Below are 26,812 nucleotides of genomic sequence, written 5' to 3'. Positions count from 1 at the left end.
CCTAGCACGCCTCTGGTGTCACCATAAACAAATAACAAATAACAAGTGTTATTATTTGAGGAACTCACTTGTCAGAGGGTAGCTGGCCCTCTGAAGGTGTCAGGAAGGCTCAACATACCTGAGACAGGCTTCACAAGGGTTAATGAGGCAACTCAAGTTTGCTGGGACTAATTAACGTACTGAATAACTGGGAGACAATTAGGTAGGCAGGGAAGCATCCAGACACAATAAAAGGAAGCTATTCGCAGTGGGATGGGGCTCCAGAACAGAGGCACCTGAGGACAGCAAGCAAAGGCTCCTAAGGGGAGGGGACTCACCAGGAAAGGAAATCAAGGAAGTGTGCTCCTAGGTGGCAGAGGCTCCAACAGGAAGGAGCTATGAGCGCCAAGTCTCAGCAAAACCTGGCCCTCACGGAAGGACTTCACCAGGTAGCAGCAGAAGCCCCAGATCAGAGGAATTATATGCTGCTTTGAGGAAGGGTGGTCGTGGTTTAACCTTTGTGAGGACCTTGACCCAAGAGGAGAGACCCTTCCCCATCTGATGATGAGAGGCCAACTCCAGAAAAGGGTTGCAGGCCAAGAGGGACTAGCTGATTACATAGTCCGATGGACTAAGGTTAACTCAACCCCCTCCAGCTAGAGATGCTGGGTTGAGGCCTATTTGTCTTACTGATTTAGCCCTCAAGCATGTACCAGTAACACTTCCTCTTCAGCAAATTAACACCACCTCTTACAAGGAAATATTTTTTCACTTCACTCCAATATAGTTTAGACTGGTCGAGGCGACCTCAGGTTCCATTCCTGACTCTGCCACAGGCTTCCAGTGCATTTTAGGATGAGTCACTTAATCTCTCAGTGCCTCGGTTTCCTCCTCTGTCATAAGGAGGTAACAATGCTTCCTTATGTCATAGCCTGCGTTCACTGTGCCAGATGTTAAGCTGGTATAGATCAGCAAAGAACTGTGGACGTTAATGGAACACGTGCTGAGAATCTGGACCAATACAGGTAAAGCACTTGGACAGCCTGTGATGGGTGCAAACAATTATTACTGTAAGCACAGATTCACTACAAGCGGAACTGCAGTGTGTGCACTGTGATGCATTGTAACGATCTGGGCCTTTTGTTCCATTTCACTACAAATGGAGTTTCTTTACATCTGAGTTCACTGGAAGCAAGTTCCACTGAGCTCTTACAACACCCATTTCAAACACAGAGTTCTTCGGTGTCACACCGGCCTCTGATTATCCTTTGACAAGCCACTGTCTCACTGCCTCTGGGACTTCCTTTTATCACCTTTGAAACACAGAGAAACAAGAAAGACCTGCGGATGATGGTCAATGGTTTTGTCACATCTACACTTGACTGGTCCGATTCAATACTTGTAGGATTCCCAGAACGTGCTGCCTTTCATAGGGTTCAGTTAGTACAAAACACTTCTGCTCCATTTCTTACCACTTCACATTTTTCTATGCCTAGCAGCCTCATTTTCAAGTCTCTTCACTAGCTTTCTGCAAAATTTCTGTATCGATTTCAAGGATCTTTTCTCACTTACAAAACTCTTTAATCGAGTGGCCTAGCCAGTCTCGCTCACATTCAGCTCCTGCTTTAAATTCTTAGTCAAAGGCCATGCTTTTAAAACAACTGCATGGTAGGGCTGAAGCTGCCAATTATCTGCTTAGTCCCAAATATCAATTTAAAATATTGGATCCAGATCCTTTTATTAACTAGTCTCCACTTGCGTGAAATCAGTTTCTGGCTGAAATCCAAGGGGCTGAATCTGTTTTGGTCTTTAAATCTAAACTAAAGAAACACACGTCTGGCACGGGTTTTAATTAGCTTTTAAAACGACAGTGATTCCAGGGACTATTTTGTAAGAACTCTACGCTGTGTGAATGCACACTGCCTTATGCTGTGCTGTGTGAGACCAGAGCATGTCTAATCAAACACATCCTAGAAGGATGCACAATATCAGTAGGTCTTTTCCATCTCTAATGTCTGCCATCCTACGATGTTTATTATTTAATAGCCCCAAAGGTATGTGATATCTGTTTTTCCCCACTGTTACTGGTAATCAGCAAGTGCAAATAGAGCACTTCTTTCCCCAGCTCTAGTCTCTTAGAAAGAGACTTGTACCCGATTAGGATTGTAGCAGCCTGAAGTCCATGGGGAAGTAAAACGCACAGTTATATGGAGATGCAGCGCTATGGGTCACATTCTGAGAGCCTTTCTGTAAAAACTATGCACTGAGTGACCTCATAGGAAGTTCTCAGGATCTCACAGGACTGGGCCCTCTAGTACAGAAAGAGATCCTGGAATTCCAGTCACCTGAACCACCAATATCAGTATATGGATTCGCAGCATTTGGGAATCACTTTCAACAAACTCTGCAAACGCTTGGATTTCAATGTGCCTCTCCAAGTAATAATCTGTGTCTAATGCCTATGGGAATGATCCTGCACCTGCTGTAGTCAATGGCAAGACTTCCATTGGGTTCAGGATTGGGCTCACATTGAAATACATTTATCATTTCCTTTCTTTGCCAGCTCTCATTCTAATGCAGAGATCCAGCTTTGTGACAAATGTCCTGTACATAAATCAGCCAGGGTGAGAGCAGAACACACAAGAAACATGCAATTCGCTCAATAAAACACGAAGTGACTCCCACCAGGCCAAATCCTGAAGTCCTGCTCAACAGGAGTTTTGCTTGAGTGGGGATTGTATTCCAAATCCTCCCCTTTCGGTTACATCATGTGACCCCACTGCCTTCAGTTCCCATAACCCAGGGCAGAATGATGATCCCTAAGAGAAATCTTTAGGATACGGTAAGCCACTGCTCCAGAACTCACAGCAGAAAGCAATAGCACCCAACACTCCTACCTGGTTTATAAAGAGAAACTTTTTTTGTCATAAAAAGTTTTAGCAACAATACATCAAAGCCACTCCAACGTCCTTTGTGCTGCAAAGCACTGCCAGGAAACACAAGGGAAATTATAATCATCATTCAAAATCAAGTGCATGCAACAAACCATAATACTGCAGCTAGTGAGACAGGGTATAGTACAGGTGGAAATGTAAGGGCCATTATCTACTTTTGAAATCTCACATTTGACTCTCTTCCCCTTTGTAGACCTAACAATTTGGAACTTTTCACTGATGTCTTTCTATCCACCACAGTAACAAAGATTTACTGTGCAGTTTCTCTACAGTTCACATATTCCATTTGGCTGTATGTACCTCACTATGAATGATGGCCATAATTTCTTCTGTGGTTGTGGAGCAATGGTTCACAGCATGAAGGACAGGGGGATGCTTTTTGGTTCTGGAAACTAATCTATCAGGTTTTCTTTTGGGTGTTGGGTACAACATTCTCTTCTGTCTGCCGTCTTGACTGATGTTACATAGGACACAGCAACAGCCAATGCACCGAGAGCAATGGCTTCCCAAATGCAAAGTTTACTGACAATCTTCTTCTAATTTAGTGACAAATACGTCATCCTTTGGAAGTCTGATTCGTCTCACTTGAGGGCAGGCAGGTATGCATGTGTGTATAAGTGCTTCCCAATCCATCCCTGGGCAGATACATGAGGGCATGTAACAGTGTGTTGTAGGTTAGAACTGAGGCACACTGGCAGAGCTGTGGGGGGCTCAGCCCTGGAAAAGCAGCATATTGCAGGTGAGGGATGAAGTCCATCAGCAGAAATAAATGGGGAGCTCAGGATGAAAAAACATGGTTGCAGCATGTCACGATGGCGTGTGAGAACCAAGGAACAGGCTAGCGAGGGCATCACAGGAAGGGACTGACGGAGTTGCATCGGGGAGGTTTTCATACACAGTAAAACCAAACATGACCAGTTAAGTCATCCAGTCTTACCTATTGTGTTTTGCAGGATTTTATACTGGGCTCTAGCCAGTGCTATTGGCTCCTCACTTTCACAAGCACATAATTCACAAATGCTTTTGGAAAAAGAGAAAACAATGTTGTGATTTCAGCAACGAAAACTCTAAGGACGCTTTTCCATTGTACATGTTCTCCTTGCATCAGCATCCAGCCGGCACCCAGACAGTTAATGCCCTTACTTGTCCATTTCAGCTTCACTTCTGCCTTCACTGCTCTAGCCAGCACCCTTCTTATCCGATTGCATTATGTCACATTTTTCTAGTTCACTCTGAATTGAGATGAGGCGGCAATATTCAGCAGCAGCAGCGCTAAGAATGGTAGCAATGCCTGTTGTGTATCTGTAAGCACTAATATTATCTGTCTGTTGGTAAAAAAAGAGACTTAATCTGTTCGTCTGGAAGCCAATCTGGTATCCCTTAATCTAGCCTCATTTCTTTTCAAACTGTTGGATGCCAGTGGTTCATTGAACAACAGAAATTAAAGTGGGAACAGGAGGCATCTTTGTTTCGCCCTTCTCAGCAAATCAAAAGACAATGGCATTAATTTGTTGTAACCACACTGGTTTGGGAAGATTGACAAAGACGTTGGATTCAATTTACAAACTTCTCAGTGAGGCCTCTGCGGTTCCTAACGAGGCTCAGCAAATATGACCATGCTTGCTTGGCTGGGTAGGTTTCGTAGCCGCCTCTCTGACAGCACGGCATTCCCAGTAACTCAACCCACCTCAGAACGGCCCACAGACCCATCAGCGGAAGGCAACACGGGATAAGGCTTCACGCACAGATAGCAAATGCAGCTGCTTGAAGACAAGTGGTCCAGGCCCATTTCAGCTCCCACTCCAGAGTGAGAGAGAACTTTCTACTACATTCAATAGGCATCCCCTGCACACCCAGTTCCTGCAGCAGCAAGAGCAGAGGGATAAATCTCCACATTCTCTAGTGGGCCCCAGCTTTTGTGGGCCCTCTGCTGGCTTGGGGACCCACAAATCATACTCAGGACTTGGCTTTAACTCAAGCTGGTGTTGGGTTCAAGGAAGTCCGAGCTCTAATCAAGGTAATAAAAATCTTAACAGAGCAAGGCAAGAGGATGCTAATGACACTGTGAATGCAGGGTTCTGCAGATAGATGAACCGATGTGCCTCTGCTGTCTAAGCGCAAGGGCTGGACATGGGTGGGGTGCTCACCCACAGCATGAAATCCAGCTTACACAGCAGCTCACACATAGCAGCAAGCAGTGGGAGGGACATGAACTGGCCAAGGGAGGGGCTGCCCCATGGATCTGCTCAATCTTACCCTTACCAGAGTGCAGGGCTACTTCAGTTCACTGGGAGTGGCTGCTGAGCTGCTCTGCTGAGGAGGGTGGCTCTTACCTTTGCCCGTGTGTAAATGGCTATACAAGGTGCAGGGGGCTGGAGAATCAGGCCCAGGGTCTGTATCGCGTCAAAGAAGAGCCCTGTCAGGACTCTGCAACGTGCACTGATAAATACGAGTGTGCTCCCCGGCAATAGCCTGCACCACGGATGTTTACAAACAGCTCAGTACTTTTCCATGCTAAGAAGCTTGTTTTTCCAGTTGCCTTGCGTTGGGTTTATGATGTGTATGGCTAATCCCTTGTCACAGAGTCTTTCATAATAAACATCACCCTGACCTAGCTAATAACTATGCAACACTAATGCCTTTGTTGTCATAGGGAATGCAGATGGCACCTCAGCCCCCAACCTAGTCACAGCAAAGCAGGAACACAGCTTCCAGAGGGATGTTGAAAGAGGCTTGAGATTAGCCAGGTACATGAAATCACTGGTTTCCAGGATCTCTTCACAGTAGTTTGCTCAACAGCAGGGGTCCCCCCAAAGCCGTAAAGGTTAACAGCAAGAGATGGCTCAAACTATCCACGGCCAGATTGCAAACACCATAGTTCAGGGCTGTCAGTGACTGAGGTTTTGGTTCAACTCATTATAAAGGTAAGGGCCGTTTACTAAATCTAGATCTGGGATTGGATTAGGAAATGGCTACACCTGCCTCCCCACAATGGACTGGACTGCTCAGGAGTGGGGGGTCTGCAGCCTCATCACACTTTTGCTATCTCCGTTTCGTGCTTCCCTTTCCCTGAAAACCTCTCCTACATTTAACGCTGTCTTAGAGAATACAGCACCTCAGTGCACTGTGTGAGATGGTTTTGAGTTGTTTTTTTTTACATTTCCAAACCCCTCACATACACAGGGCATGTATTGTACTAGATCATACGACGGCTGGTCCCAGCCTATGCCTAATATCCTGGAAACAAACACTCAGCACACAGACCTCCACAAATACTACCCTGCACTGTGATCATGATAGATCTGCCAAGCTATTCAGATTAATGCTGGGTCAGAATCCATATAGAATCAGTGCCCCAGAAGGGTGTGGACTGGGCTACTGGAGATGCTGGATGAGAAATGTATAGCTGAGATCTTCACCATTAATGGCTGTTAAAGTTCCCCAGATACTTTTTGTAAAAGATGGGTTGTTAGCTCAAGCATCAAGTGGCCAACTTCCAACTTGGGTGCTTACACTCTGCCTCCCAAAATCCCCCTGGCAGTTTCAGTTTAGAGATGACATCTTTCTTCACTTTCTGTCTGAATAGTTGGGTAGTGCTGCAAAGCACTGTTAAACATCGCTCCAGTCCAGAGCCGACTACATTTCCCTGGTTTGAGAACGGACCCCTGTGTATGGCAGTTCATGAAGCAGCATAGGATCTTTTGGGACAAAAGCTGCCACAATACATCTGTATTAACCGATGAGCCTGAGCTGCAGTTGGATATGGGTCCAGATCTGAATTTTCCCAAAGTGCAGTGGTGCTCAGAGCTGGGTTTGATTCCAGCTGCTATGAACTTCCTCAGAGCCCAGGGGTGCTTGAACCTGGGGTTTTGGTTCAGGCCCACCTCCAGTTAATTCATTTATAACGGGATAAACATGGGTTTATTTTCCTTACTGCTCAGCATGAATAACCATATTCTTTCTAGCTGGCCACTAAATGTAGCCTTTTCAACTTATATTAAAGAGCAGCAACAATAAATGTGTCTTTCCTACTAGTGGAAAGGGAAAATTCCTGACACGTGCCACTTCAGAAGGGAACTGTATTTGGATACAGCTTTCCAGCCTTGCAGTGTCATGCTAAAAGGCCACGTGTTTCCCCTTTGGTTTGTGATGAGTGATTTCAACGATTGCTACGGTAGTGGGTTCCAATGTTGACTGTGGATCTTAGACCTTCTAGAAGCTGGAAATTCACAACTATCTAATCTGATGCCTTTTAAAATGTGTCACACATAGGCAGAAGCAGCTACTCTACAGGATGCGGCCACTGTGCCCACAGAGGAGACAACGCTGCAAGTTTCCTCTTTTTTGCTTCTTTTTTGTTTTTGGTTTGTTTGGTGGCTTTTTTGGGGGGGTTTTTTGTCCCCAGTCAACTATCTTTCAAGGGCCATATACAGAACAGAAAACCTATTTTACCAGCCTGCTCTGCCAGCCAAGAAAGCCTAAGAGAGTTGAGATATGTCTTGCAATGGCTTTAAAAGAGCAACAAACTCAGGCACTGTCAGGAACATGAATCTCAGACTGCCCTGCCAGCAGCCCCCAGATGTTTAAATCTAGAATTATCTGAAGGGTCCTTGCACTGATCTCAAGGGCCATAGCAACTCTTGGGGAGACAGCCTGTCTCTCAGATAGCCAGGACCTAAAGCACTCAGGCTATAGAGACTTATGTCAACTGATTTGTTTAGATCTGTCCTGGTGAGGAGGGGGCAGTGCATCTGGTCTGGGGGGTGAATGAAGGACCTTGAGAACCACCCCCAAATATCTACCAGCCTGATGCAAATTGAGGATGTTACGGAGGGTCAAGCACTCACTGGGTTAAATTTAGAGATGCTGCAGAAGGCTGGGGGCTGTAAGACACAGGGTACTTCAGCCGGTCTAAAGGAATCTAGAGAGAGTCTCTAAGCTGGAGTAGCATATACAAGGGGGAAATTGCAAGACGGTGTCAGTCACACAAACGTAGACTCCCTCTAGACTCCGACTCAACTCTGGATCTGGACCCGTGTCCAAAGGAAAGGAAGACTGGTACCGCTTTTAAGTTCTGTTCACACTACAGAGGAAACCAAGATAGCAATGACTGGCTTTAAACACTGCTGTTGCTACAACACAGCTGTTGCTAGTATAGTTTCCATGCCCATGGGAATTATGTCTGAGGCCCATGCTAGGCAAAACATGACACAGCTTCACTCCATGCTACAGGATGGTATTATAACACAATCACAGCATGGTTCTCAGAAAAAAAAAAAAACAACAACCTAGCTCCTCTCCAACCAGCTCAGAGAAATGGTGCTGAAAGCCTGCCAGCAGCAAGTGATACAGCTAGCACCATTTCAGCCCCAACGTGGACAGTGCCTTTTATCCCCTGCTAGTAGAGCAAGGGGCTGCCACGGCAAAAGGCCATATGCCAACTGCCTCAGCCTAATGCATGGGTGCCCCACAGCGGAACTAAAAGGAAAATAATGAAACTTTATTTCCCCCTCCGGGTTAAATACTGTATTAGCTCCTATTTAACAGTCCCCAGTACACCCTAATTATCCAGAAGAGAGGAGTCACCATGTTAAACTGAGGATACCTCCCTCTGACCTCAGAGACTTCTAATATATATGACCCATGTGACCAATTAATTCAAACTTTACTCCATAAAATTCTACGGTCTACAGGGGCAGCTAATTATATGATAGAAATATAAATACTTGATGGATATGCCTCCCTCTGCAAGATATGCCTCTTTTTGCAAAGGATCAGGCTAACTGGCCAGGCAGCTGATCACTGGGAATCCTCAGCCATCAGGCAAATTCAAATACTGTAATAAAACCCAATCCCACTCACAGTGAAGTCAGGGGGAGACTTTCCCAGCAGAGCAGGCTCATGACGCACTGGAGATGCTTGCAGGCCATTATCAGGATAGCTTTCTGGCTGATACACTCAAGGCCAGCTCTACTTTTATGGGTCCCTGAGGGAAGTAATATACAGGGTCCTATCCAGCTCCTTCTCCATCCTGCTACCTCCCAACTACCCACGCCCCACCCCATAACTCCATGCCATTATGAAAGTTTCTCAACAGACGTGCGCAGGGAGAGATCCATGGAGAGTGACAGCTCCAGAGGGCCAATGGGGAGGTGGAAGAGCACGATGCACCTCTGTTGCTGAGTGCATACTGACAGAGGTCTGGGGCTTCTGAGAGGGACAGGTGGCTCTAGCACCTCTGCCTACTGTCAGCCTTCGCTATGCTTGTTTCCATTACACCTGGACGAGCACTAAAATTACCGAAGCACGGGCTGATTAGCAACAAGAAAAGCAACCAACCTCAGAGGGCTTCTTCTCCTTCTGTCTTGACCAGCTGGATTTTGTATTTGGAATTTTGGAGCATCTTGACACTGATGTCGTATGACCTTAAATGAGACACAAGGTAAGAGTTATCTGCAGAAGAAACTGACCCCAGCTTTTTTGTCATCTGGGTCACAAGACTCACTGTCACAACAGTCCCTCCACCCCCCTTGCTGGACCCTCAGCTGGGAGGCCAAAGAGTGAATGGGCCATGGTGAATGAACTCCCTTCTCATCCTCTCCAGCGACCCCCGGTAGAGGGAGGAGGCATGGGAGTGGTGAGGCATGAGGAAAGCTAGCACTACTGTTGTCTGTGCTGCCCCTGCTCTGCAGATACTCAGAGATCTCCAGGCTCCAGGGCTGTCAATCTCCTGCTGATGAGAACTCCAAGTCCACTTTAAACCACAAAAATAATAAACCGAAAAAAACCTAGTAGAGCAAGATTAAGAAGCTAGAAATGACCTGCGGTTAACTTCCAGTCAGTCCAGTCTCAGTTCCATTATTTGGCATTTCTGAAGCCAATAGCTGACACTGAGAAGAGCATCAGGTTTGTGTGAAGTAGGAGTGAATTTGGACTGACACTGAGATAAAATATAATATTTATCTAGCACTTTTCATTTGTAGATCCCAAAGTGCTTTACTAAGGTGGGTAAGCATTATTATTCCCCCTTTGAGACAGGGAAACAGAGGCACACAGCAGTTCAGACCAGTATTTTGAAACTCAGGAGCCTAAAGTTAGACACTCAAACACCTATTTATGCATCTAAATAAGAGGGGCTTGATTTTCAGCAGGGCTGAACACTGTAGCTATCTTGGCTCAGCACCTCCAAAATCGGACAATTTTTTAGGGGACAAAATAAGAATTTAGGGCTAAAATTTTCAAACACGGGTGCCTAAAGTTACACCCAAATCCATACTTAGACTTCAGCTGCCAAGGCTGAAAGTATTGACAAAACTGATGTCCAGATAATCCTGTCATGAAAGAGCCAGGATTAGAACCCATATCTTTTAATAATAATAATATATGGAGATATACCTATCGCATAGAACTGGAAGGGACCTTGAAAGGTCATCAAGTCCAGCCCCCTGCCTTCACTAGCAGGACCAAGTACTGAGCTTGGCCCAGATCCCTAAATGGCCCCCTCAAGGATTGAATTTACAAAGCTGGGTTTAACAGGCCAATGCTCAAACCACTGCGCTATCCCACCCCCCTGCTGGCTGTACTTAATGCTCAAGCCTAGAGGCACTCCACCAGCCCACAGCTGCACCGAGTGAAAAGTTACACTACACATTGTATTGAGGAAATAAACACAACATTCCCATCACATTCCAGTGGCAAAACTGTCTTTACATTAGTATTCAAGGATTCAAAGTATTCTCTTTATTTTGAGTCTTGTGCAGCACCAAGCATAAGAAAAGTAATAATAAATCTTGTCCATATTGGGTAATAAATAACAACACAAATATTTAAACATAATAAAATAATAAATAATAAAATAATAATAATAATAATAATGACAATAATGACAACTCAATCTTAGCTAAAGCAGCACCCCCCCCACGTACCACTATAAATACATCTTTTATATCTGGGTCCAGGGTAACCGTCAGTTATGTTTACTAAGAAATAAATGCCGTTGACAGGTTAAGCCAATGGCTGAATGGGCACATGCAGGGACAACTCTACGTTGTATATCAACAAAATCAAACCATGCAAGAAGCTGGCAGAAACACGGCCTAACACAAAGCTTTCAAAAAACTTAAAGATCTAAGGCTGGTGTCAATCAGCCAATTCAATCCCTCAGTGTAAGTCAGTGAAGTTAATGGAGTGACGCTGATTTACACCAGCAAACGATTTAGCCCTTAGTTCAAAGGTCACAATCATTTGTATCCTGTAGGGTCTAGAGTTACATCAAAGTGTGCAAGAACAGTGAGAAAGCAACACCCTGCTGTGCTAAATAATTCAAGGAATATCTGTCCTAAATCTCCACAGAATAATATGTCACTTGTTAAGAATGTAATAAAATACAAGCTGTATCAATAGCAAATTTTTGTCCTTGGCACTTGCAAATTCTCACTATCCTGTCTCAGGGAAGCTTTCACCTACATACCTCCCTGTGGCAGCTGCTATCAGCGGGTGCCCCTGCTGTTTCTTCCCAGGGCATCCTTGGTGGGGAACCCTGGCTTTGAAGTCAACTCCCACACATGACTGGCTAAATCTCAGATTGTTGATTTTTAGGACACAAGAAAAGAGACATTAGCAGTCATTACTCATACCGGTAGACCTTACTCAATGAGTAGGAGTTACAAGATCAGGCCCAGAGTTTGCACTAAGAGATCAAATCAATAATTCCCACTTTACCTGCCTCAAAGCAAACTACAATGTGGTATTAAAACCATGTGAACGAAGATAATACACCAGGCTACCATCTCTTTCTGGCAAAGGCATAAAAAAGGTCATAGTTTTGTTTACAATTACGCTGCGGGAGAGCATTTGTCAACAGCTGAGATATTACCGGCTGCATAAATACCAAAGTCCAATAGAGATAAGTCCGTGTTGTTTAATACCATGATTAAATATATGCCTTACCCCAAGAAGCCCCTGGAAGCTAGTTAACTCTACTGGGTTTAGTAAGCTCATTGTATAGTAACCCCCAGTGTCAATACAAAATATTGACTATAAAAAAAGGGACCCTACTGCCACCGTGGTGTATAGCCCTAATTATTCCTTTGAATATTGCAATCTCACCCACTGGTGCTGCCTCCTGGAATTCCCACCATGGTCAGGGAGGGCACTTACTCTGGCTACCGCTGTGGGAACTGCAACCACCATCTATCTCATCTAACCCGCATTATAAGGACAAAATCCTGCTCAAAAAAGAACCATCAGGCCATGACTGTAACGTCAGTGGCTGAGAGTCTCCCCGTCTTCAACATTCGAACAGCCTGATCCTGCAAGGTGCCTCGCTCTCAATAAATCCCAGGCCTACTTATTTATTCTTGTCTCTGAAACCAACAGAAATCTGTAGAGACCAGCTGAGGGTTACAATGGAGTCTCTGGGACACTACAGTTCTCCAGCAGCGGGCAATGCCACTGAAGCCAGTAGGAGTGAAGGGCATTCTGCAATTCACAAGGCTGTACCCTAAGGCTCCAGTTCAGCAAAGCACTTACTCGCATGCTTATACTTAAGCGCATGCTTTAATGAGTTGCTGAATAGGGAATGAAGTGAAACATGCTTATAATTAAGTATAATCTTACATGCCTTGCTGAATTGAGGCCTTAATGCCTTTTCCCCAATCTAATCCGCCTCTCATGATGGGAAATCAAGGGGTTCCATTTTCACAGAGACCACAGGGAGTGCTCAATACATAGTTTCCCAATAGGAACTTTACTTTCCATCAACATGATTCCATCTGAAGCTAAATGCACACTGAGTGTAATAAAGGTGAGAAGACAGTCTGCAGTGTCCTGTCTAATAAGGGCTTTGTTTTATTTGAAGTTCTGCAATCAACGCTGCTTTGTAGCGCTGTCTCTCTCTCTCCCACCCGGAGGAGGACACTTTTATCAGATAAGAGACGCCCACAGCCAGACATTTAAATTGATACCAACTCATCGTACATCAGTAATGTATTTTTGAAAATGGATCCCAGTGCACAATTTATTGTACTGAGACTACCCAGTAAATGCAGCTTTCCCAACTCCTTGCAAAGTAATTATTCAAATGCTTTCCCTGCTGGAGGTGAATCGCTCAGTTATCTTGTTCAAAGCCTTGAATTAAAGGTCTTACTGTCAGTGGTGTCTGAGTTATCACTGCTGATTGAATACTTTCGTCGTTTCTCTTCCATCTGTAACAAAAGAAATTGAATGTTACACTTACTGTTCAGGAAACTCATCACCGTACCAAATCACTGTTATCTCTGAATATCCACGCATCATGTTAACCCAGTCACACTAGCAAATACTTACCCTAATGACAGAAAAGTATGAGGGGTGTGGGGGAGGGTTAAAGAATGTAAAACAGCACTGAGTCCCTACTTCACAAAACTTTAAGGATGGCAAAATTTCTCTCCTGAGTTTCTCTGCTGGTAGGAGGTAAGGATGTGATCGCATTTTTGTCACTCTGCTCCGTACAGCAATTTGCCTAATGCCCATTCAAGTCTGGCCTCCAAATGCCTTAGTGAAGAATGCTCCTCACTACAGCATAGAGAACCCCTGGAAAGCTGCCTTAAAGACTGGAATACAGAGCTACTGAATTAAGCAGCAGTCGCTTGTCGAATATGGCAATAGATGGCCAGTGAACTACAGGATTGAGCTATAATGTTAAGAAGGGAATAGATGTAAGAAATGGATCTATGCACTTTGAATAGGGTCCCTGGGTGAAATCTGGGCTCCACTGAAGTCAACAGGAGTTTTGCCTTTGACTTCAGAGGAGCCAGGATGTCACCCTCTGACTCATCTTCCCACTTGCCCACTCAGCCAATATCCATTTAACTTAGACTTCACATGTGCCTGTCAAATCCTAGTTCCATTCCATACAAACCTGAAATATACTTCCCATAACACAGACCTCCTACTAACCTTTCCATAACACCGGTGTAACCTTCATCAAGGCCTTCATCTCAACCCCAGACCCATCCCGGCAAAGCCTGCGAGAACAAGTGAGTCTTGCATCATGTCTCAAAGGTCACAAAATCCAGTCTCTAGCAAATCAAGGTGGGAAGCCTGCTCGGGAAAGCTGAACCCCTCACCAAGAACACCCTGCCACCAGTCCCCTCCCAGGTCTGTTAATCATCCTACATCACCACTGCTGAGGAATAACATGATGTGACAGGTCTCTAGGAGACATGACCCAAGCCAATAAACTTCACCTGGATATCAAATGAAAGCAGGGGTAGCTCGCAGCGCATAGGTGTAGTGTGAAAAGCAATGCCTAAAAAGCCATGGTTCCATCTACTCCTCATCCTCCCACCCCTCTCCACCTACCAGTCTGTGGGGGATGGGGAAGAACTGGGTGCTCTGCGCTAACTGCAATTTCCCCAGAGGATTTGAAGGGGTGGCCTCCTGTACAGCCCAGTTTAGCAATCCACCGTCTGGGCGCTATTAGCATGGTACAAGGGATATTCCCTCTTCTGCTGCTGACTCGCTTTGTGACCTCGGACAAGTCACAGAATTGACTGAAGTCAATGGGAGTGGTGAGTGCTTAGTAGTCCTGACAATCAGATCCTAAGAGTCTAATATTGGACACACAAAAACTGAAGCGCCAAGACTAAGAAACACTTTAAAATAATTAGCCTCTCCGTGCCTCAGTTTCCCAATCTGTAAAATGTGGATAACGGTACTTCCCTACCTCTGCACAGAGGTTTGAGAGCTACAGAGGAAAAGTGATGTCTTATTAACTAATCTAAATTATTATATTATGGGATGTGGGCAGACATTTCATATGTTATGTACATATATGTATATATACACACGCACACACACACATTCTCATGGCATTCCTCCCAGTCCTAAGGCGGCTAAGGGGGACTTAGATTGCACTTACCCCCCTTTTTCCTAAAATCTTAGGAGGAAAAGGAGAATAAAACATTTGTATGTATTTTGTGTGTGATTTAATCAGAGTAGCTATTAACAACAAACCACACTTGATAGCATGCCATAGCATGCCATTTTTCCCTTGGAGAATATGAGAATACCCACCAATACCTCAACATATAAAATCCTAGCAATGTCTTTATTTCTCAGTACATATGCAATGTTTTATCTCAGCATTATAAGGGATAATACTACAAAGTAACATAAACATTTAACTATCAGTGTTGTGGTAAAACATTGCGCTGTCAAAACATGATTAAAAATGTTCCTTGAGAATATGGCAATATCAATACTTGGAGTGATTCAAGAGGAAACAGATGTTATTAAACCAGCCTTGTACTTACTAGCCATTAGATTTTGCTTGGGGAAAAAGATATTAAAGATGGATTTAACAGCAGTTTACTTATCCTTAGTGGAAATTCCAGTTGGACATTTTCAACTGGTTCCTATTGGTTCCAACTGGCACACAGGATTTTGGAGCACAATGATTGGGCTTCTGATTGACTGACTCCTGGGGCTAATTCTTCATACAACTGAAACAAACACAGGCTAGTAGAATGAAACAGAGAGCCATGGAAACCAAAGGATTCTAGTAATGCCCAATGGAATTTCCAGTAGAGCACCGAGGCATGTGTCATCCATCTAAGGTTCTCCTGGAAGACATGATAGTATTATTGACTCCTAAGGCCTTCACCCAAGGGAAGAAGGATGGTTATGTGATCAAGGCACAGGTCTGGGAGTCAGGTGACTATGATTAATTTCTGCCCTGGCATACTCTGCTGAAACTCCACTGATTTCACCCAGACTGAATTTGGCCCCTCAGTCCTGTTCCCAGCTGTTCTACAGACTTCCTGAGTGACCTTAGACAAGTCACTTAACTTCTCTATAACTCGTTTTTCTCACCTGTAAATAAGGCCCTTCCCCCAGAAGTGAGGAGGCTAACTTTAATTTATGTTTGTAAAGTGCTTTGAGATCCTTGGATGGGAGCCATTATAGAAAGGCAAACATTATTCTTTTAAGGCAATAACGCAGACATTCCACACACATCTCTCCCATCAAAATCCATGTGAATTCTAAATACAGAAAGACTACAGGATCAGTATATTAATGCTGTTTTACATTTACACAGCGTCTTTCATTCCAAAGTGATTTACACAGCATGGGTAAACTCCTGGTTCTATATAAATCGTTTTGCCACTGACTTGAGTGAAGCCAGGATTGCACCTTCTAAAACAAATTCTGCTCTAAATCCATTGATTTGAAAAGAATCTGGCCATACAGACATACAGCGCTATTGAAATGCCTCCAGATCTTGGGTGGATGAAGACAGCCAGCTGATGCACAATGCACTGCACAAGTGAAGGGAGAGGACGTTTCGGCCCAGGGCACTGGACCAGTCACAGCTCTTAGGAAAAATGTTGCAGGGTCCTTAATTTCCATGCAGAACAGAAAGGCCACTGCTTTCTTAATGTCTTGTCTGAATGCCTCTACGCAGTGAAGTAGATGGCACTTAATTCATTAATCTTGGAGGAATAAATAGCTGAGTCAACTCTACCAGAATTTGAACAGGTGATTCCAGGGAATCTCAGTTGCCCCAACCTGCTGATTAGATCACTGAGCCACCCCTCAGGCAGCCTACGTAACAATGCAGGGAGCTACATTCCTTGCATTCCTTTAGTTATGTCATCATCTCTAGCAGAGAAAACACAGACCTTTATGAGCGTGGACTCAAGCCTGGCCTGGTCTGTGAAAGAAGTTTTCACAGCCAATTTGGTTTGAAAACATACTACTGGGTAATTTTTTAAGTCCACACACATATTTGACACTTTAAAAATAATCTTGATTCATGTTTTAATTTCATTTCTCCTTTAACTGACCTTTTCCATATAGAGGATCTTTATCAAAGGCATAAACAAATGGGGAAAAAATAATGCTCTTAAAGGTCACTGTAAGGTCATATTTAGCCCAAAATTTAGGTTTTAAAGAAGCAAAGACCATTAGAAAGGCTTTTACCAGGCTTTGGGGGGCATTCACAAATGAAATACTTTTTGACTAACCCTTTACCCTTCTTATCCTCTGGGAAATCCACTGGCACATCTTAGCTCACTGGGCAGAGATTCTGCTCTAGCATAGCAAATGCATCTCTTCTCCAAAATGCACTCTCTCACTCTGTGGCATCACAGGTACCTGGGGGTTGCAATGAAACATCTGGTGTCTGCGAGGTGCTAGAATAAAGCATTCTAGGATATTGTAGGTGAAGCGGAAATGCTAGAAGACTTCACATATGTCTGTGATGAGCGGTTCCACGGACCATGGGGGCCACAGCACAAAAATCTGCCTGAACTCCCCTCTGGTTTCAGCTTTACAGTTCATACTCAAGCACAGAATCATGGCCTAACAATGCCCCGGTACAAAATACAGTTACTTTCCCCAAAAATGCATTCCAAGCAGGCAATTTCTGAGACCACCTCTACAGCAGGTCACTAAGGAGCATGAATAAAATAAGATGCTAATATAATTTCGACTGGAAAGGTCTCTCCTATAGAGGCACTCTTTAACATGAAAGACAGAATTATACAGCAAACTCTATTCGCAAATTCCTAAAGCACTTTAACATGTGATTGGAGCCCCTATATTAAACTCTAATTAATCTACATATGTTCTCTGGAGAGAAAATTACAGTAACAAATTATTTGGTCATCATATATTCCTGGTTTGTTTTTTGTGGGGGGAGGTATGCCTATCCTAAGACCTTCCCTTGTGCTCCTAGCTTCCCCTCTCCAACGACTTCTTATTTTGTGTGATGGTTGTGAAAAATACATTGAATTCTGTGTTTTCTTCCTAAATTGCAATGGGAGCTGTGAGAAACCATTTTCCTGTTTGATACTAACATAAGGAAACAGAAATACAAATAGAGAGTAGTGGCCCCAGTGGTAACTCAGGAAACTTTTTTCCGAATCAGTCACTTTCTTGTAATAACCCATGGTGCTGCAATTCCATTTTTTGTGAATTAGAAGAATGGAGCAGGTCACTGTGTTTTCCCTTTTGTGTTAACTGTTTATTTGCCTTGTCTTGAGGTCTGTATGACAGGCAACTAGACACGTATAACATACAGAGAAGAGGATAGAGAGGCTTCAGATGTTATACTGTTACAGGCTCATTCATCTTCATCGGACTGTGACATACATTTTACCGTTACACTTTTGGAGGCAAATCCTACAAGACTCAATCATTATTCAGACAAAACTCCCATGAACTCCAATGCAGTTTTTGCATTTGGTATATTTAGATGGCTTTGTGAGAACAAGAGAACAAACTTTTCAGTTAAGGGGCAGAATTTGTGTGCAAAAATGCCACAGGTAAAATTCAACCCTGACACGACTAAGAGCAGCTCCTAAGGTTTCAATGGATGTTACAACGCTTCCCACTTACACCAGGGCTTCACATGGTTAACAAATCTCTACAGAGCATTATTAAATCCTGGCAAGGAAATATACACACTGGGCCCAATCCCCCTGATTCTGCTGGTAAATCATCGAGGCATATGTGATGCAGAGTGGCCTCACTCCAGGACAGAGGGGATTAACCCACCTTGGGAGCTCAGCTAACCAAGCTCCGGCCCACACACAGGACATAGGGGGGTGAGACTCATAGACTCATAGACTTTAAGGTCAGAAGGGACCATCATGATCATCTAGTCTGACCCTCCTGCACAATGCAGGCCACAGAACCTCAGCTCCCTACTCCCCCACCCCGGCTCCTGTAATAGACCCATAACCTCTGGCTGAGTTACTGAAGTCCTCAAATCATGATTCAAGACTTTGAGTTACAGAGAATCTCCCACATACACTAGTTTAAACCTGGAAATGACCCATGCCCCAAACTGCAGAGGAAGGCAAAATAAAACCAGGGTCTCTGCCAAACTGACCCTGGGGGGAATTCCTTCCCCACCCAAAATATGGCAATTAGTTAAACTCTGAGCATGTGAGCAAGACCCACCAGCCAGACACTTGGGAAAGAATTCTCTGTAGTAACTCACAGCCCTCCCCATCCAGTGTCCTATCACCAGCCATTGGAAATATTTGCTGCTAGCAGTCACAGATTGGCTACATGCCATTGTCGGCAGGGCCCTGCACTTGCAACTCAGTTGGGGTTAGGCCAGGGAAGGAGACAGATGTCCTTCCCAGGGCACCAAAGGGCCAGCAGAACCCTCAACCAGCTGTGGCAGACGATGGTCCCCCTGAGCCGGCCTGGGAGAAGACCAGGCAGAGGAGAATGTGAAACACCTGAGTAAAGAAACATCTGACTATGAGACGGAGACCCAGAGAGGAAGCGGAGAGTGAGCCGCTCGACATGGAGAGGAGGAACCAGGTCTCAGCAGCCGTGGAGCAGCCTCACGAGCCACCGGTAGGAAGTAGCCTACGGAAGTGAGATATTGACTCAGCTGTGCTGCTGGGAGACAAGGTAGCTACCCCACGCTTCCCTGCCAACTCTGTGGCGGGACCACCCATCACTTCTAGGGTCCTGGGCTGGGACCTGGTGGAGAAGGGCAGGCCCAGATCCCCCTACTCCCAGCCCTTCACTCGGGGCTGAATGAGCCCTTGGCTGTTTATCTGTTTAGCCCTTGGGCAGGAAGCCTGAGCCATGGTCTGCTTACAGGCTTATCCCCAGGCAAGAGGCCTGAGCTACCACCTACCCAGTGACCCGGCTGCAAACAAGGATGCCTGACCACCCGGCATTAGCACCAATTCCCTGTTGCCCTGGCTCTGAAACCCCAGGAACCTTAAATGTCCAGAGAAATGAGAATGCCTTGGTATCTAGGCTGCTCTTGGTCAATTTCCTGCTTTTTAGGTCCTGGTAGTAAAGTCTGGCTGGGGAGGCAGGTCCTCATTAGCTAGGAGGTGCTTTAAAAGGGTCAGGGCACAGAACCAGAGACTTGAGACAGCTAGAGGTTATTCCTAGGAGACAGGAAAGGGAAGGCTGATGCACACAGCTTTGTGAAGGGGACAAAAAGGCAGAGGGGATCTTCCATTATCATTAGGGACAAGAAGAGGGCTGGGAGAGAAGGAGGAAAAGGAAGAGAGAGATCAGGGTCTTGGGCAGCTGGGTGCTGTGGAACAAGAGGGGGACAGCCAGCGTCTACGGGATGTGAATGCAGGGAGGGCTGGTCAGTGGAAAGGAGAGGGAAGTTAAGAGCCAGGGGGACCGTGGATCAGCTCCACTGACTATCCCTACTAACATCCCAGTAGTTCACTGCTTCTATTTTAGATGCTGTGATTCATTACATATATTTTAAGCTAGGATTTGTCCCCTATGTGCTGCCTTCTGGCCTGCTCTCACTTCAAGTAAGACACTTTGCTATGTTAATTAGAGAAAAAATATTGCTCTCTGGTCCCCTCTTGCACAGCCCTCCCCAGACCTTTCCACCTCTGCCCAGCGCTGCAAACCACCCACAACCCCTGCTCTGATGGGAAGCCTGGAGCTTGCCAGCACAGTCGCAAAGTGTCTGTTGCTGGCCTGAGACAGGATGGGTCCCAGCTTGCTAGCTCTCCTGGGCAGGCTTCAAATAAGAAGCCTCAATTGGATTTTAATGCTGCCCTTTTCTGGGGATGAACGCATCATCTGCAGCAGCGTCCCCACAGGCATGGGTAGTGTCATTCAGCACTGCATCCGGAGCGGTGAATCTGATCTGACCCATTCATTTCTGTGTGGGTTGCAATCAATTTCAATGTGCTAGAGCAAAGGGCATCTAAAGTGTCTCAGTAAAAGACAAGTGTCCTTGTTCTTCTCTGCACTAAGCACTGCTTGCTGTTTTGGTTCCTGGAGCAAATTTTAATCTCATTTAAATTTAAAACAAAACAAGTCCCGCTCACTTCCTCTGCTTTGCATTTTTTCCATATCTAGTAGGGGATTTTTTCTTTATTACTCATATTTATGACTTGACTTTCCTTTTCTTTTATTTTCATCCTCTCATTAACCAGCTCTCTCCACATGTTTAAACCCATCACGGACATCAGAGAGGTTACTCTGGGCACGAAGAGGGTGTCACACACTGAAAATTCGTTATGCACTGTATCTATTGGGTTTCTGGGAACCGGGCGGGCAGAAGCAGGGTGGTCATCTGCTCCTGCCCTGAAAGGGCTTGAAGCCAGCCCTGGGAGAGGGCTGGGGCTGCAGGCTAAAAGCTCGCTGATTGGAGAAGCAGCCGCAGCTCGGCCATGCCCTAATCAGACTGCAGCTGGCCCTATAAAAGCCAGTGAAGCCAGGAGCTGAGAGGATTCTCCTTCTAGTTCTTGTGGGAGAAGGGCCTGGCTGCCTGGGAGCTGAGAAAGAGTACCTAAAGTGGAGCAGGGCTGGTGGAAGACTAGAGGAGCTGGGGGAGCGCCAGCTTGGGAACCCCCAGGCTGCAGGCCTTGTTAAAGGCCAGAAAAGGTACTGGGGTTGCAGAGGGCAGCCCAAGGGTAGGCAGAGGCAGCAGGTCCAAACCCCCCTTGCTGGTGATGAGTGGCATTTATACTGCAGTCTGCCCCAGTGAATGGGGGCTAGAGCAAGACTGGCAGTAGCCATAGTCTGAGGTAAGGTGGGGATAGAGGGTGGGGGTTCCCCGGGCAGCGGAGATCCAGATCTGTGGGGGTACTGCCAGGGGGCAGCACCTTGGCCTGAAAGGGGCCAGGAGGGACTCAGGCCCAGCAGCAAGTGGGACACCGGCCTGAAGAGGGTGCTCTGGAGGCTGGAAACACTAATTCCCTGGACAACTAGCAGGAAGTGCTGCAGGGTTGACTCCCACCCCATGACATGCACAAATACAAAGAGAAAAGTAAATGAGGATGGGCACTGCATGCTGTGCACAGAATCAATGGCTCCGTCCTGCATGTTCCTGAGCACCCTTAACTTAGGGCACTCAGAACATGCACAAAATCCCACAGGGTCAAATCCTATTGAACTGGCAGTTTGAGGACCACATGTCAGGCAACTTTCAGAGCTTGGTGCCAAATGCTCTATTAGCAGAATCACAAAGAATTAAATTAATTTCAGCTCCCTGCCTATAACCCTTAACTCAGTCTCTGGACATAGCCTTGATTTTCAGAAACCCACCTGATCTTTCCTACCAAAAAACAAACGTAACCTTTTTGCAAACTATTTTTACTTCTAGCTCACAATTACTTTAATCTCAATGGCTAATAAATGCTTAAAGGTCAAACACAGTTCCTAAAACCAAGGCTCTTTACCCCAAGGGAGAGGCTGAGCACCACCTTATGTGGAGCCAAATCCTCATTTTCAAAGATCTCATTGGTAAGGGGGATCCAGATTTAAAACAGTAATTGCATTATTTGTAATGATAGCTGGTGTGGGGGAAGGGAAGAAAACGAATTGGCTTGGTATTTGGAAAGAGCATCTTGCCAGGTAGTTTGAGATTTGCACTTGCTGTTCAAAAGATTAATGGGACTTAGGGGCACACAGGGGTCTTTCCACAATTGCACCTTAGCCTGAAAATCCAGTAGCTTTTGCACCCTGCAAAAGCAGTTCCCAACTTCCCACACTATTTCACTCTGAAAGCACCTTTCAAGGAGGGGAGTTGACAGATGGATTCCCTGTCATTTGAAAAGGTAATTAGCTCCAAATTAAATGTAAACCCAGTTCCTAAAATTAAAATCCAATTAGATGCTCCACCAAAGAGACACCAAATTGTAAAAAAGTATGGTCAAGATTGTGCAGGTAGGAAGCAAGTGCTGATCATTAAATGATCCCCCAGAGACAGTGGCCAGTCATTCAAGAGGGAACTAAACCTAGAGCTCACTCCTATTTCTGTAACCTATGTGCACATGCGATACAAGGGAGCAGGGTACTTGCTTTGCAAAATAAACATTGCAGAAGATGCTATCTTGGATGCATTTTGCTTCCCCCTAGAGGAAGGGAAAGAGGACAAGTGGCAAAACCTAGCATGAAACCGATGGGGGAGTAGAGAAACCAGTGAAATAGAAAGAGGAAGATAGGAGATCAGTAAAAGAATGAAACCAGGTAAACACCAGGGGGCCAGTGAGATGCTGGCAGGAACAGAAAGCGTGGGCATCAGGAGGCCAGTGGGGGACTATGGGTCTCTCTCTAGTAGGGAAGGGTAGAGATGGACTGCAGCCCTGAGAAGGGCTATAAGAGACTGGGTGTGAGAATTAGGGCGAGCCAGTGGGAGCATGTATGTGTAGAAGTGATTGGAGCATGGAAGAGTGAAGATGAGAGTGAGATGATGAGATACAGAGACGGGTGGGGGCAGGGGGACTGTATTAGAGCAGAAGGGGAAGGGCTGTATTCATGTGCCTAGATCAGAAAAAAAAAAACCCAAAGCGAGAAGGACATTTTGGAGACTGTCTATGTCTCTCCCGCAGCAAATGGAGAGAGAAGAGGGATTTTATGCGAAGGAAAGCAGAGGGGATGAGAGGGAATATTTGTTGCTCAATGTCAGGACTTCTTGTTCCCATCTTCGCTTAAAGAGATTCCCTCAAATGCTGGTGAATGAATCTCCTGGAAGAAAAACGTGACCCTTGCAGAAAACAAACAGGAGGGGCTGCTGGCAAGGGAGACTGCATGAGAGATGGGCACCTGCCAGGAGAGGGGCAGTGACAGCCAGAGATGGGGCAGGAGGGAGAAGGGAATGGGGGGATGTGAGCCAGCAAGAGAGCTGCAGACAAGAGGGATGAAGCTGGGGTACAGGAGAATGGGAAGGAGAATGGCTACAAACCCAGAAAGCGAGGGAAAGGGAGGCAAGAGAGGCAGCCAGGGAGGATGGCCTGCATTGCACGGAGCAGAGGGGCTGGACGGAGGAGCCGGGACTGGAGGGGATGAGGAAGGGCAGCCCGCAGGAGCGAGCCGAGCGGAGGGGTGTGAGGGAATGCACGGGAGCAGGCAGGAAGGAGGGATGAGCGAGGGAGCGGAGACTGGCTCGGGGGTGGGCAGGCAGAGATGGAGCAGGAGAGGATGAGACGCCCCCAGAGGAGTCCGCCGGGAGCCGTGAGAGTTGGAGAAGGTAAACAACAGCCATGCCCCCTACAGTCCTGTGCCCAACGTGCAGCCGGCCTGCCGCGGCCGCTGCCTGTACATTTCCATTCCCAAACCTCGCCGTGCCCCCAGCAGCGCGCGGCTCTGGCTGGCTCGCTGGCGGGCCCTCCCCCACCCGCTACAGCAGGGCTGCAAACCCGGAGCGCCCAGGGAGCTCAGCCCCGGGCTCCGCCACCCCCGCCGGCGGGGCGAGCGCTGCCCGCCCCTCCGCTGCCCGGTGCATTGTTTGGGGCCGTGCAGGATTTGGCAGGGACCTGGCAGCCCCAGCACGTGAGAGGAGCGGATCATGTGCACCAGCTCCAAGAATTGCAAGGCTCCAAAACGTGCTGCGTATCAACAAAATGAAACTCGTGTCTCTCCCTTGCTGGGCTACCTCGCTGCCTCCTGTGGCACATTTCACACCCCCCTCCCGACCCAAAGCACCCGGATCCCTTTGGACCCTGATGCCCGGCTGCTTTGCCCGTTGCAAAAATAAACGGTGCTGTTTTCCCCCTCCCCAACCCAGAGGCGGTTTGGGGTGAGCTCTGCCGCAGTCATTAATTTGGAAAATAAAAAAAAAACCGTCTGCGCCGACCCTTTAAAAGTTCTTGTTTACATTCCTGCTGCTTCCTTTTTACTCTTTAAAACATGAGTGACCAACATGCGCAATCGATCTGGGTAAAATGCTGCACATTTCCCCCCTTCCTTCCTAGCAGTCAGCCCAGCGAAATGGAAAGAAAAAAAAAAGCCAGAGAGATGCAAAATAAAGATCTGCTGCAAATTAAAGCAATCCAAAATGCAATCCTCCTTCATCCTTTACCTTTGCTGGGAGAGTGTCCTCAAAGAGTTGAGACTGTCCCTCAGGTTACAAAAGAGGAGTGTGGAGAGGGGGCGGGGGGGATGCTCCAGCGATTGAAATGATCAGGAAAGCCCCTTTGCACGATCAATCTGGTATCATTGCGAAGAGGGGGGGGGAAATAACCCCCCTGCTGGATCCGAAGATGACACCCTCCTCTTAGGAGTGGATACAAAGTAACTCCATGGATGCGAACCCAAAAGAATTGCTTCCAGCCGAGATGGCCGCTCTGTGCACGATCCAGCCCTATATGCGTGTTTCTGTTTCTTTTTTAACCCAGACTTCCTTAGGATCTCTTTGCAACAACGACCAGTTCCTTCTGCTGACCTTTTTATTTGGGGAGGGGGGGGCAGGTGGGAGGACCGGAGAAGTGACTTTTTTAAATGATTAGTCTGATCAAGAACGATTTTCACTTCCCCCCAAATCTTTCTTCAATTTCTTTTTTTCTTGTTTGTTGTTTCTTCCTGGGCAGCAGCAGGTCCAGGTGCAGCAGACATGGGTCCCATCTCTGGTTGTGTTTGTGCATGTGTTGTCTTGTTCCCCCTCCCCCCGCCCCCCCTTTGCTGTTCACCTCCCCCCGATGCGTTGGGTCCCCATCTCTCTTTTGCTCTGGGTAGAGGCAAGCGGGGGGGGGGTCGGGTTGCTCACACACACTGTACAAGTCTGATCAGGTCGCTTTCGCAATGATCCCCAGCCGCGTACACACACACACACACACACACCACAACCCCACACACTTCTTTACCTCCTCGCCCCCCCTCTGCTTCACTCCCCCTCTCTTCTCCGAGCTATGGGCACAGGCGGGCGCTGGGCTCCTGCTGCTGCTGCAACCTTAAAAAAATAAGCTTATACTTAAAAAAAATCTTTTGGCGCCATATTAATGACGTACTTAAAATTTGCCATTTCTCCTGCGTCAAAAAAGACGTTTCTTGCACATAACAGATTCTGGGCAAGGCGGAAAGAGGGACTCGGAAAATCCTGCAGGAGACCCTCGTGAGGGGCTAAACGGGGCTTGCGTTGCCCAGAAGTGCCTGAAAGTGCCAGCTGGGTGGGGATGGGGGAGGGCAGGATAAAAATGCAATCGAAGGCTGTTCCTCTAGACAAACAAACTTCGTTGGGCAGCTGGGGGGGTGGGTGTGACGATGAGGGTATTTGAAATACCACCCTTCAGGAAACGGGATTTTCCCCCTGGTTATTATTTTGATCACTTCTGGAGAAGGCTGCGGGGGAGGGGCCGTTAAATGCTGGATTTGTTTTTTTTTAGCAGTCGCAACGGGGGGAAGGGGTTGAAAAGAAAACACTCTAGTCAGATGCTGTCCTAGTGGCTGTTCGGTTTGGTTTCTTAAGGCTGTTTCTCCCACACACCCACATCCTCCGCCCCCCAGCCGCAAAAATATAAAGGGTTAAAAAAACACCAAAAACTTTGCACAGTTTTCCAAGAAAGGAGGGCAGACAGCTCTCCCTTCTTGTTCTCAGGGTGACCTTGTCATGCACAAAAAATGCACTTCAATGGGTTACTGATTTCTCGAAGGGTTTGTTGCTATTGCTTTTGCGCTGCCTTTCTATTTTCTGTGGTGGTGGCAGCAGCAGGAGCTTGATCCAGTATCTAGCTGGCCACACCCACCGCTGGCTGCTTGAACTAGACACCTACTCTGTGGGAAGAACAGTTATTTCTATGCAGTGAGGGATCTTGGGTGGAGGGGAGGAAGTGGGGGGAGGAGGTGCCCAACCTTCCTAAACTGTCTGGTTGTTTAAGGCAGTTTCTGCTGATTTTTCCCCTCTAATGGAGACCTTTCTTCAAAATATACACTGCAGTTTGGTTAGGTTTTTCATATACAGTGGCTGCTCCCTCATTATTTCATCGTCTGTGATTGCTCATAGATCCTGTCAAATAGTTTAGAGATGCTTTACAAATTCCAAAAGAGAAGGATTAGCATTCAAATTAAGGTATTTTTGGAAAAACTGCTATTAAAATATGGATCTGATCGTTTTAAACTAAAAAGTTTCACTAACTGAATTAGATTTACTAGGCTATAAAATG

At 46.3% G+C, this 26,812-nt stretch overlaps 1 protein-coding gene across 6 annotated transcripts in view; it reads right to left on the bottom strand.

Annotated features, from left to right (window-relative positions):
* Nucleotides 1-26,812, bottom strand: part of JADE2 (jade family PHD finger 2) — a 210,528-nt gene that overhangs the window by 113,220 nt on the left and 70,496 nt on the right. For 2 of the 6 annotated variants that reach the window (XM_045026036.1, XM_045026037.1), the window contains exons 3-4: nt 13,081-13,138; nt 9,273-9,358 (exon numbers count right to left, since the gene is read on the bottom strand). In XM_045026036.1, the coding sequence (XP_044881971.1) occupies nt 9,273-9,358; nt 13,081-13,138 (144 nt within the window). Of the gene's footprint in view, nt 1-9,272; nt 9,359-13,080; nt 13,139-14,276; nt 14,376-15,229; nt 15,424-16,942; nt 16,961-24,735; nt 25,453-26,812 lie in introns of those variants that run through there. The other 4 variants (XM_045026034.1, XM_045026038.1, XM_045026033.1 and 1 more) reach the window with 4 other exon arrangements.

The sequence above is a fragment of the Mauremys mutica genome, chromosome 8, assembly GCF_020497125.1.
Source record: "Mauremys mutica isolate MM-2020 ecotype Southern chromosome 8, ASM2049712v1, whole genome shotgun sequence".
Classification (NCBI taxonomy): domain Eukaryota; kingdom Metazoa; phylum Chordata; order Testudines; family Geoemydidae; genus Mauremys; species Mauremys mutica.
This window is presented reverse-complemented; position numbering and strand designations above follow the sequence as displayed.